This window comes from Spodoptera frugiperda, chromosome 11 (genome assembly GCF_023101765.2).
Source record: "Spodoptera frugiperda isolate SF20-4 chromosome 11, AGI-APGP_CSIRO_Sfru_2.0, whole genome shotgun sequence".
In the NCBI taxonomy this organism is placed as follows: Eukaryota; Metazoa; Arthropoda; class Insecta; order Lepidoptera; family Noctuidae; genus Spodoptera; species Spodoptera frugiperda.
The window spans coordinates 7735557-7749204 of NC_064222.1; the positions used below are offsets into that span (position 1 = coordinate 7735557).

At 35.3% G+C, this 13648-nt stretch overlaps 1 protein-coding gene across 2 annotated transcripts in view; it reads left to right on the forward strand.

The window, feature by feature from the left end:
- The window catches only part of LOC118274585 (unconventional myosin-XVIIIa), a 297865-nt gene that overhangs the window by 15836 nt on the left and 268381 nt on the right, over window positions 1-13648 (forward strand). The window contains exon 1 of one of the 2 annotated variants that reach the window (XM_050696857.1): window positions 9208-9273. The exons of the other annotated variant lie outside the window; for it this stretch is intronic. Within the exon in view, the coding sequence (XP_050552814.1) occupies window positions 9214-9273 (60 nt within the window). The 5' untranslated portion in view covers window positions 9208-9213. Of the gene's footprint in view, window positions 1-9207; window positions 9274-13648 lie in introns of those variants that run through there. 2 annotated transcript variants of the gene reach the window in all.

A 13648-nucleotide genomic window follows, 5' to 3' on the forward strand; every position in this document is an offset into this window, starting at 1 on the left:
GAGGATGGTAAAGGATTTATGGTTTTTCGTACTGTTTTTCGGGGTCCGACAAGGTTAAATTTCAAAATTACAAGGTTTTTTAACAACCAAATACATAGCATTATACAAAATTACATTTTTTTTTGATGACGGGGGGAAACCTTGAAAGTTTATTTTTTTGGATTTTTACCTCACTTAAACCACTCCGGTGGCCATCCTCAACACCTGTAAGGGGTATTGAGTCCTCCTCGTCGCCCGGAGCCCCCATAGATACAAAATTACCTAGCTTATAACTTATTTGTTACTAGCCAGCTTTTATGACAACAACACATATACTCTTATTCTTTCATACATCTTTTTATACGTATACTGAGCCCCCAAAACATGTGAATAGCAAGTTCTAAAATACAATATCCGCAATTAACCTCGCTATTATTATAAATGTGAATCATACGGCGCTAAATTGGACACCGGCGTTTGGACATCGAGCTAGCGAGCTACGAAACTAGTGGGACATGGAGCTATGAAACTCACGGAGAATTAAGTGCAACTCAGAATATTTAACGCAGGAATGGCTAAACGAAATAATTTGTCTTGCCAAAATAATACTTGATTTAAGAAAAGAAAGAATAATTTAATGTTAAAGCCAAACAAAGTTCCTTAGGGACTCCGGAGCAGGTCTACTTAGAGGATTCGGTGTTCCTTATCAGTGCTGAAGGTTGCCAGGCACCGGGGTGGTTTTAGTGAGGTAAAAATCCCACACAGTCTTTCTCTCCAAAAAGCTAAGCGCCTTAGAAAGGTCTCCGTCATCAAAAAAGGCCAAAATAAGTTACAAAGCAGAGCTTTCGTTGATACAAATCTGATTAGTTAAATCCATTTAAACAGTTCATTAACCAGTTTGAATGAAATAATCAAAACATTGTATGGTACAGACCTTCTTTTTACCAGCCTAAGCCTATAGAAACCTCCCCTAAAGTAATCCAAAACCGGGTCTTTCTTCCAGAGTCCTTGAATTATTTAAACCCCTACATTTCTATGAATCTCCCCTCTTGTACGAGTAATTCGCGAAATACTCGTATTCACCTCAGACGCCATAGTCGGTTTTATTATCCACCCTCGTTCGTAGCATTGAAATATTATTACTGCCTTCCGAAGTTTTATTAGTAGCGGATCGAGAACTAGTTACTTAGGAGATTTTTGTTGTTCTAACGGTGTCAAGCAAGAACTTGAACTGAAAGGGCAATGAAGTTGTGGTTTAGTTATGATAATTTCATACAAGCTTCTTCGAGTGCCTAAACTAATATCTACATAATGTTATTAGGACTTAAAACGGGATATTTACCATGTTTATTAGTTTTTATAAGTTACCGATATTTCGGCACCGAAATTTCTCGTTTTAAGTTCTATTGTGATATTACTAGTGACCATGTCAGTTTAAAAACTTATAAGTAATAGTTATCTACAAAATACGTGTAAAATGTAGTTACTTGAAGTCACGTCACGCGATTGTTCAAATCGATCAATCTTCGAAAGTATTTGTTTCCGTAACGAAATAAAAAATACGTGTCTAATATTTTAAAATAATATACAAGACGGACATTAAAAGAAAGTTAGTCATCTACCCTATATAAAGTTTAAAAATAATCTACAAGACGGACATATTTATAAAATGGAAATTATTTAGTCATCTATTTTATCATTTAACTACATGTGGCCATAAACCGCAGACATTGACCTTCTGGTCTTGAAATAGCATTCACTATCCTATGTGCGATGTAAACGCACACGGAACGGGAATAACTCGGGTCACTCGGTCAATTTGATCGATTGTAAAACGCATAATCGATCAAATTCAATCTGAAACGTAAACAAACATGTCTGAAATGTGTTTATTTACATTGTGAGATGATTTATTGGCTGTAGTTAGTTAGATTGATAGATGTTTATTTTTTGTGAAATTCTTTGGAGTAACTATTAGAGAGATTGTGAAAATATTTTTTATTTAAAGAATGACGATGCAATGGTGTTTCGTTCTCGTTCTTCTCCATTCGAAGCTACACTTTGGAACGAGCACCTAGCTTCATTGACAGACAGACTGACGGACAATTAAATTTAACGTTTCAAAAATAAATGCTTTTGACTTTGGTTTTGAGTCTTACTTACCTATCTCTGTGAAACATTCCTGGGATTTGGAAAACAACGTCCTGCGACCTTAGAGCGGCCGTACACGGACTGCTCGAGCGGTCGGCGTCGACTGCTTGAAGCTGTTGACGGCTTGAAGTGTTCGCGACTGCTCGAGCAGTCGTGTGTACGGCAGCGAATGAATGGCTATAGTTCATCGTGCCGTCGCGGCTTCAAGCAGTCGGTTATAACTGCTTGAAGCCGTCCGTGTACGGCCGCCCTTACTGCTACGGTACTTCATGCACAAATTCGAATGCATGAAAGAAAGTTTATTAATAGCACGGTACACCGTAAATTACTAAATACAAAGGGGCACTTCTAAGAACGTCGCTGAATGCTTAGTCAATAGCAGTTTTAAGTTTTCTTTTAAAAACATGAAATCCGATATGTCTTAATAATCAGTCACCCCCGTTTTGACTGAAAGCATTTTAAAAATAAACGCTCGCTACAGTCACTATTAAAAATCACTTGTCAATAAGCAAATCAAATATGGCGATTACTTCCTATCAAGATAAAAATGTCGGAAGTAACTACATAAATGTTGCTTATTCAATTTAAATCTCTACGCTTATCCAAATAAAGTCCTGATTTGCATACAAAATACATTCAGCTGCCGCCATATTGGGATATCTACTTTTTAAGGCGAACGAACATCCTCAGACAGCCTGGTTTATTTATGCGCGGCAATGATATTTTTTTATTCAGCCTTTTATGTCATATTGTTGAAAAAAAGGTTGCTCGCTCCCCTAAATATTGTCTATGCTTCCTGTGTTCCATGACAGTCGGGTACATTGACCGAGACGGACGGACGGACGATCGGATGTAAATTGTACTACAGACACCTAACGGGCCCCCCAGCTGTAGTAAGCGAAATGGGAGCGTAAAAAATGTAACTAATGATTTTTCGCCGAAACCGGTGAGAAAAATGAGTTGATTCTAATGCCCTTGACTTATCGTGAATGTACTGAATAAATAATAATAAATATTTTGTTTTCTTTTACTACCTAATTTAAGAAACGCGAGTTGATTCTTAAAGTAATTTGCTCGTTAACTAAAATGCGAGGTAACTAGTTAATAGCGCAATAAAAAAAAATAAAGAAGAACGTTCAAGTTCGAATTTGTATTCGTCAAAAGTCAATGACCTCTTGACGTTAGGACGGGCGAATTTTACCGCTCTTTTTCCACCTCAAAATTTTATTTGAAGTAGGTAAGCGTGGTATAATAAAACGTAATTTACTTTGTTAGAAAAACAGCGTGTAAATTGCTAAGTAGCTTTGATTTCGAAATATCGTTAAGATGCTCTCATTATGTCATGTTGTTGACAAAACGAAAAGCCAAATGACACTTCATTAAAATGGTGCTAACAAAAAACATGAGTAACTCAGTTCCCATTCAAGAAAAGAAAAAAAAAGACATGAGTAAAACTTGTTTTTATAAAGCTTTACAACTCTACAAGTGTCTTTTATTTCGTAAAATGACTTAATTTTTTAGTTCGAGAATATGATAGCTTGTTTTCTTACAAATGGGAACAGTGTCAGTTTTTCCCAGAGTCGACATGCTGACAATAGAGAGTGTTCTGTAATCATTCACTCGGTCTTTCATTCATTCAGTCTTATTGGTTAAACAGTTGTAATAACTATTATGTGACTGATCGTTAGCAGTTGATTCTTTGATCAGAAGAAAAAATGTTAATTCAAGGATACAACATAGTAACCTATTCAATTATTATACATAAACAAAAAGATTTACCTAGTTATAAATAAATCATGATCTATCATGTATAAATAAGGAAAATACTACGTAGTTAGAAACAAGCGTTATTTTCCTTTAAACACAGAAGACCAGACTATGTTTGATCTATCTCTGTACCAAATTTTATTTAGCAGTTTTGAGTACAAACTAGCTTTCCCCCGAGTCTTCACCCGCGTAGTAAAAGCAAAAATATGTTGTAGACAGGTTTTATGATTTCTTTATAAAACTGATCAGTTTTCGCTGCCTGAGTTGCAGGCATGCGGCAATAGTGCTAACCGCTTCGTCGATGCTTCCTTATTACATCGGATGGATTGATGGACCGCATTTATCGAACCGACCTTGCCGATATCATTAATTAAAGTAGGTTGAATGTCATTAAAAAGTTTAAAGACTTAAAAAGTTCACGATTTTTTCATGAAGTTTCTACGGCTTGTTATGTTATTTGCCAAATAGGTAGGTATACATTACTTGTTTAATCCTTCCTATAATAATGTGAAAGACTGGCTTCTTTCAACGGCTACGCCTGCGTTCCTGTGGGATAAAAGTTCATACCCTGTCTGTATACTAAATTATATCAAAATTCGTTCAGTAGTTTCTGAGTGATTGACGAAAAATCCAAATAAATAAACTTTCACATTTATAATATTCGTGTGATTAACACATTGAACGCCGTGGTGGTCACCGGTGACCGACGTTAGCGGAGGATTTGCCTTCAACAGTTTTCTATTGGCAGTCAAAGACAATTAGGTACTTGACCATTTTATTATTAGTTAAGAGGTATATTTCCTTTTCTTCAATATTTTTCTTTGATTAGTTCTAGCTATAAGTTAACTTATTACTGCTTTAGTTTTCACTCAGTGGTTTTGAGGCATGCGATGATGCGGAATCTTGATACTTCCTGGAGTAACTGATCACATGGCGAACGCAGTCGATCCGTGAGAAATCTAGGATGGGTTGATGATTTGCGATGTTTGTTTTTGTTTATTACTAGCTTCTACCAGCGGCTTCGCCCGCGTTCTTGTGGGATGAAAAGCCTATGTTTTATTTCAAACGATAATCTACCCCTGTTCCAAATTTCATCTCGATCCCTTCAGCAGTAGTTATTTGCGTGAAAGAATAACAAAAAAAAAACATAGTTACAAACTTTCGCATTTACATATAATCTTAGTTGTATTATTAGTTAGTTATAACTTTTCAATTTAGAAATCTGCGATCTATCAATCAAAGCAAATGACTTGATGGAATCGATGAATGATTATGTTTACTTACATTTATTTATTTATTTACTGGCACATAACTACATGATACCTACTATTGATGGGTAACTAATCATTAGTAACTATTGTAAAGACAATAATACCTACTGTGTTTTAAAGAAATATAATTATTATATTATTGGCTATTTATAATACCTACATTCTCTGCAATCACACTCACTTTAGAAGAATTTAAAAAATGCGGTTTCTATAAAACAATACAGTATGTTTCATTTAACACTGAAATGTAAAGCAAAGCAATGTTGAGATAAAAGTTTACAACGGCTCTAGTAAAGTGTTTGTTTTCACAATCAGAGTTATTTGTGTATGTGTGTGTGTGTTCGTTCATACGTTTACGTTGTTATTCTCATCATCCTGTAGCGTAAGATACGGTTGTAAGGGCTGTCACCTTGAAGGCTGATGATTGCTTTTTGAGTGAGTTTCTGTAGAAATGACACGTTTTAATATAAGTATAAAAAGTCATTAGAGGGTTTAATATAATCTCCATGATTGGTAGACGGCTTGAAGATCGCAATTTAAAAGGTCTAGGTTTAGTTAGTTATTAAACAGCGCGGCTGCCTGGTCTTTGACAAATGTAACTATCGGTTAGCTGAAATAAAAGGGTTGTAATCATCAGTGTCATTCCCAAGGGAGTGTCAGACTAAAAACTACCCCGTTCCTACTCTTTCTTTTTGATCTGGAGTCCTGGTAAATAGCTAGATAGTCCGCAGTTAAATAAAACGATAACTTGGTATTTAACCTAATTTATGAAATAAAAACTTTATTAACTTCACACTCGAGTTTAAAGTCCAATAACATAAGCTACTCCGAAAATGTGTACCTCTTTATTGCCTACTTCAGCAGTATATTATTTTTATGACGTACTTACCTAGTACACGTAGGTATAGTTAACTTGTTAATTAAGTAGTTTTAAATAACAATACCTAACGTTATTCGGCGGCGCGAGTATGTTCGCGTTAAGCGTGAAATTATGTTAATACGACTAATTAGATTCGTTGTTTTGCCCGCAATTTGTTTGGACTGACTCAGTTGTTGAATAAAGGGTTAACTATAATGATATTTGACTAGAACTTTTTAAATAAGTGGACCCAAAGAATATGTTTACTATTGTACAAAATAAGTATGACGTAAGAGGTATGTAAAGTTATATTGCTGGCTTTAGTTAAGCCATAATCTACTAAGTATAGCATAGAACTTTATCTGTATGATACAAGGTAGTTAGCTATCTGTCAGTTTAATTTATCAGACACTGAAACGGACAGTGACATTGGCTCTAAAAGTCGTATAAACAGTGCACTGAAAAGTACCTAAACAAAACGAATTTCATAAAAAGAAAGCATAAAAAATGTTTTTCGAAAATATCGCAGTAATAGCACAGAGTCTGGAATTGTATGTCAAGTATATGGTAATAGCTTCACCACTATCACATGGGACTTACAACACATGGTGAAAAGTAGGTATACATTGGCATTACTTGCCGTAATGTGTAGGTGCACCTCTCTCTCTCTTTCCTTACCCCTTCGGGGATAAAATGACGTGGTAGTATTAAATGCATAAAAAAATTATGACAATGGCCCGGACCAAGAGTTCGTGGAGAACAAATATAAATAGGCATAAAAACAATTGACACCCAAATACTCACACAACAATCAAGTTAAATAAAAAGTAATGTACACACGGACAGCCCTATATGTAAATGAATAGAGAAACAGATGAAAAAGCATCGCCCCGTAGCTGGGATTGCGTAACAAAGGTGGTTGAACTCTGGCGTGCGTGCGAATCAAATTGTTCGTTGTACCGACTTGAGTAACTGACGTGTGATACTCTGATGGAAGGACTTGATGATAGGTGCCATAGATGGCTGTTATTAGATGGTCGAGGAAAAAAATCTGTAGAAGTAACTTATTTTTATCATGCTCATGGCAATCGGGTGACCGATGCTGCTTAAGCACGGTTGGAGCGGTGGCTGGGCAACTGGCTAAAGTGCAACGTGTGGCTGGTGCGATTCCCTCACGAATCAACAGTTTGTGAAATCCACAAATTGTTGTTTCGGGTCTGGGTGTCAGATGTATGGTTGTATACGGATCCACAACATAGGAGGAAACTTCAGTGTGGGGTACTTAAAAAAATGCTGTGGGAATCTAGGCAGTCTTCTTATGTTATTCAGCAAGAATTATCACACACGATTTACTCCAGTTCTTATAAAGTTCATATCTTACGGCCGAAATAAGAGGGTTTGCCATTAACTAACTATGCCCAGACATAGTAACTAGACAAGGTAATGATTGAAGAGATAGATTATCTTTGATTTTATTATAACTTTTGTGAGACATACTAAATTATTATGTTATCGGCTTACTCACGTAATTGTTTGATGAGGAACTTGACTAGTTTCAAGCTATGCTAGAGGCTTGCATGTTCTTGAGTAGTTTTGCGCGACACACGACGCGGCGTTTGTGTTAGTTAAGATCCTCGTCAAACAGTTACGTGGGTAAACCAATACCATAATAGTTACTTATATTATCTTTGCTTACAAAATATAACTCGTCTGATGTTCATAGACTATCACATGACCATCCATCCCTTCTTTTACGTAATACGGAACAAAGGACCACATTCTACCACCGCGCAAGTAACTGTTATGGAAATCTTTAACCATATTTTTAAGTTCGTATTATATGTTAACTGACTCATAAATGCACCTGATGTTGCAGTTGCACGCATTGACACATTCACTTGTTTTCATATTAATATCGCACGATGATACAACGTCGCGTGTGTAGTGGGTACGAGTGAGATTATCGCTTTTTGTTATAACATTCTTGTTAATCATGAAACTGTCTTTTTTGTTATCGTTTTTGCTAAGTAAGTGTTGTATAATCGTAAGTACATTGTTAATGTTGTGTCTTTTGGTCCGCGACGCGTCTTGGTGCGCATGTAAAATATGGTATATTTTTTTTCTTGGTCCTTTTGGGCTATCGGAATGTTCTTACTTAATACTTCCTTGTAATTCTTAAAGGACCAAACTAGTTATATCTGTCACCCAGTTATTAGCCATGAAAGAATTTTACTGAACTTACTCACCCCCTATTACATCGGACTTATAACAAAACAAATGGTGAAAAGTAGGTGTACATTATATAGCGCTTTATGCATTCGTAATGTTCTCCTCTGCCTACCCCTTCGGGGATAAAAGGCGTGACGTTGCAATAACATTGTATTAATAGTATGGCTGAGAGAAGTATGCTTCACTGTTTTTGTTTACTCCTTACGAAGACATGTTCTGCTAAAGTAAATTGACAAACATTAATGGCCTAAATATTGTTGATATTTGGTCCTTTTAGGGTCCTAATTTTTTTAAAGAGAGACCATGCTTTTACTATTCTTTTAGTGTGGAGTATGAACCTTATTTTAGACCATTTGTTTATTCATTTCACTAGGATATGCCTCATAAAAGGACATAGTCCACTTAACTAGTAAAAAAAAATTACCCACTGACCTAGCTATCCTTAAAAAACCTGTATATTCCTACTTATACCACATTCACTTACCGTAACCGTGTATGATATAAGTGCAGTAATTAATACAGAGCTGGTTGCGTCGCCGCATTCCAAGGTATTGTTGTGGGCTGCGTACGCGCCGATTCGTGTGACAGTACCTCAGTGCAGTGATCAATGTCGCTTCGTGTCCGTTGAAAGACAGAAAAAGTGGTTTTTCTCATATAAAGTAATCTTGTTGGATAAAAACGGTGTAAATAAACAAAAGATAGTGCATTGTTCGATGGGTTTTTGACGCCATTTTTTTCAAATCAGCAGTGTGTTGATTGGTTTTTAATAACGAAACTAGTTATAGTGATTAATAGTCATTAATATTTCATTTTATTGGTGAAATATTGTGAAAGAATTACTAGCTTAGATATAGGTACTAGTGGTTTGGTATCTAGGTATTAAAATTAGTGTTTTTTTATACTCTCTTGTGCAGTGTTTAGTTCTAGTGATGTCCTAATGGATGCGTGTCGGATTTTATGCTAACAATGGACTGCAATGGAAGAAACGTTCATCGGTTATACTGGTTTTCGAAGTGGGTTAGTAATTTAGATTAGATTGTGTTTGTTTTTATTGTTTTGTTGATTTAGTTGTAATCGCGTTTGTATTGGTCCTTGGTTCCGAAATATTGGATTAACTAGGTATATTAGTTTAGAAAATTCTTGATTATCCACATATCTACTTCAGGGGAAAATTGTCTGCTCGGAGTAGTTAAGGGAAAAAGAAACACGAGGAAGAGTAGGAGGACAAGTCGTGAAATTGAATATTAACTAGGTATCAATTCGTAGTACTCAGAGTCATTTAATGATAACCTAGTCCTTAGCAAGTGTTTTAGGTACAAAATCGTTATTAAGGAATCGTTTGTGTTATCAATAAATGTCCTTGAGTAACTACGGCGAATTTTGCTTTAAAATAAAGTAACTACGTGCAATCTAGATCTAAAAAACTAGGTCTAAAGATTAGGAAACGAGGTAAAAAAGATCTTTCTAATAATATTTCGTTTTATAGTTCAAATGTGGTTGGAAAGTGATCTTTTAAATCGTGCTAAAAATATAAACAAAAAGGACCACACCTTATTTTCTTAAATGGCGTCTTACATTGACATTATAGAAGTCTAGATGCTAAGGTCAGGTATTAAGCATAAAACTATGTGTAATCCTAATCAGTTATTTTGAAATAATATTAGGAAATATTTATATTTAGGTGTGATTTGAGCTAAATGTCAAGAAATTACAACATAATGTCAGATCTGTTTGTCGGCAAAAAAGATACCTAATTTACTTAAATGTAATAAAACTTGTTTAAAATGTGAGGCCTTCAAATGTTAAAGTGCAGACTTAATTTTTTTAATAATTCAATTGCATCAAAATCGGTTCAATCAAACGCGAGATAATCGCGCACAAACATAGTTAATACAGGTTAAACTGAGAACCTCCTGCTGCTTAGCTTATCGGTAGTCGTATCCTAGTTTAAAATTAAATATATCTAGGCCCAACTACCTACGAGTATGAATTCATAACTTCACACCTAACGCTTTTCTATCTAAAGATACCTGAACATTTGATCGCTTAGTCGAAGTACTTAGGATTGTCTATATTACAATAGGTATGTATGAGTCTTGTTTTTACAGAAAATAGTGTATTGAACATCGTAATAATATTTTCATTCCTCTACATACCACAGCATGCGTGACGTTTAAGAGCTGTGGATTGCCTAGCTGGTTACCAGTACCGGGGCTGCAGCTCGAAAAGCAGGAGTAGGAACGGGGTGGTTTTTAGTCAGTAAGAGTCTGACACTCCCTTGAAAGGCCTCGCCTAAGGAAGGGGAAGTCATTGGATGATATTCCCCCCTTAGCAAAAAAACAAGCGTGACGTAACAGTTTTATAAGCAAACAACTTTTTTTTCACAAAACTCATTACATTCATTCTTGTGTCATACTTTCCGCACAATGATCACTCATTACAGATATCAATAAAAAAAGATTCAATCTAATTGAATGAACGGTTGAATGATTCATCTCCCGGCTATTTATAGTCTATCGTATACAATAAAAAGTAAGCATCTCTCTCTATTGCTTTGATGCTGTTTTTATGTGAATGGATTATTAAATATGATTGGATTCTTTTAATGAATTGAACTTATACTATTCTAGTTAGTGGTTATTTTTCTTTAATGATTAGTTATGTCTTTTATAAAAGTCTTGTTTAAATTTTATTCTTGTATTGTTTTTAGGCTTTTATTTAGATAACAAGAAAGTAATCTCTTTTCTTTATAAGTGTTTGTAATTTTAAGCTTACTCTTGATATCCCCTGATCTGGAGCTGCGGACTACCTAGCGGGCTTACTGGGGCTCCGGCTCGAAAAGCAGGAGTAGGAACGGGGTGGTTTTTAGTCAGTAAGAGTCTGACACTGCCTCTCGCCTCGCCCAAGGCGAAAGAAGTAATAGGATGATTTTTCCTCCCTAAAAAACTCTTGATATTCACCAGCCATTCTTAATTCGGAACTGTCAAAGTTACGTCAAAAATTGCAATATGGCCGCTGCTTACAAACAACAACAACAAAACAACAATAGTTTCTCAGAATAGGTGAAATTATAGGCGTTTAACCGGATGGCACCATTTTTTATGCATGTCCAACAAATATTTATGCCGATGGTGATGTATGTTACCGCTATTCCGAGGCTGTTAACGTGTGTAGAATATACTAAAACGCTTGAAGACATGAGCATTGAGCATACAATGCTAGTGTTAATGCCTTTGTATTATATCGAGTTCATGTAACATTTACAAGCACCGTTCAACATTCTGTACATCTTTTACTTGTGAATTTAAAATGGAATCCTTAGGAAAGAAGAAATTGCAATCATTGCCTTTAAAAAGTACGACATTTTAAGCTTTACTATCTAAAATAATTGGACTGTTTTGTATGTTCTATTGGTAAATCCATAACCAAAGTTAATTGACATATTTGTAGGATTAAATATACATGGAAACTAATGGACCTATCCTATCATGCGTGAAGAAAAGAAGCCAACAAAAATCGGTCAAAGGACCAAGTACTCGTGGTCCTTCGGTACAAATACGTTTCTGATGGTAAAATCTATTCTGTCTAGCTAAAATTGAGATTTTCATCTCCCACCTTTCCCCTATAGTCTCGACCATCATACACCGCGTCAATTACTATGATTTACAGCTGAGTTAAAGTCCTTTTATGTCGGTTAATACCATTAGGGGGTGCCATTAAGCGCTGACGCATTTCTACAGTCCAACTAATTGAATTGTCCTATTATCGGCTGAGCATTTTACTCTTTCACGATTTTGTTTTGTTGAGACTAGAGATACACGTGGTTTTGCCTTGTTTCTGTAGTAACTAGATAGTTAATCCCTGTTAAGTAGTTATTTAGTTCTTCTTCACCCGTACAGTTGCAAGCTAAGCCAATAATGAGCTTCTAAATATCATACAAAAGAGTTATGAGTTGTAACCTATCACTACTTAAGTATCCAGAAAGTCTAAAAACAAGTTTTATCTGACATAATATTATATATATATTTTGTTGTAATAAAAATGATAATCAAGATAAAACACCCAGTATGGGCAAATTTTGGCAATATTGCTTTAGTTAGTTGAAATTTTTCGGTCCTTTTATGGTCCTTATGACCGTAATCGGTTAAGCCAGCTGCTTATACATATCTTATACATTCATTGTGAAATAGCATAGCGTCAAGAATATACAAATATCTAACCTAAATTCTTTCACGTAGTTATTCGTCCTCTGTACAGTCTGTATACTTGTAACTGTAATTCTGTTTGAGTCAAGTCCGTTTGGAATATTGAGTCATCAGTCTTACGTTGATATTTCTTATCTTTTACCTGTTTGTGGCATACTTATTGTCACACCTCTTTCGGAGTTAAGCTTGGCAGAGTTTTATGCAAAGTAACTAGGTCTAATACTCACGAGTTACAATGTTATTAATTATTAACTGGTTGGTGTAATTGATAACACGTTGCATGTTAAATAGCAGAAGGAAAATAGAATTTGTACTTGGGCCGGAAAAAGCACCAGATGGTCCACCATCTGGTGCTTTTTCCTGTGTCAGGAAAGTATTAGCCTAATAAGTTTTTTTTTTAGTTTGGAACTTAAATAACCACAGGAATTCTAGAATTTTCGGTGATTTTCAAAAGCCTCTACTTAGTATTTATCACTGCATCAACTAAAGGTTGGCTAGCAAGAGTGCCTATGTTAAACCCACCCTGGTACAATAAAGTTGCACAAAGTTAAATAAATAAAATAGTAGTTACTTGTAAAAAAAATAGCAAAAAGTACTTATAGACTCACTTTTGCCAATCATATCCTAAAATAGACCCACGCTGTCTATATCCAGTATTTCTTCTGCTTTATTTTTTATCACAATAAAGTCAAGGTATGTTCCATGTTAAATCGTTTGTGAGACGCGTTGACGCATAATCAGACCTTTGTGGTCCTTCGCTCCGGTCCATCGTCATTGAGTTGAAAATGATACGGGTCATTGTCCACAATTTGGGACGCTTCATGTCACCATAGTTAAAAATGTCGTCAGTAATATTGTTGGTACCTAATTGAAATTTAATTGCTTTTCCAGAAGTGCCTTTTAAAGTGTCATATTTTGCTTTTTAAAATTAAATTGGATGTTAAGTACGGAGGGTCGTAGGCGTATACCCAAAGTGACTGAGAGCTTTAAAGCAGCTATTTAGAATTTTGGATTTTAATGACATTAATGACAACTGTCATAGACGTTTTTAAGATAACTGACATACTCTTTAATACTCCAAAATCTTGAGTAACAAATAATTTTTAACAACCATACTTAACTTATTTGAACTTCTCAAGCAGAATAAACAATCACCATCACTACCATTACCTAACTCCCAAATCCCC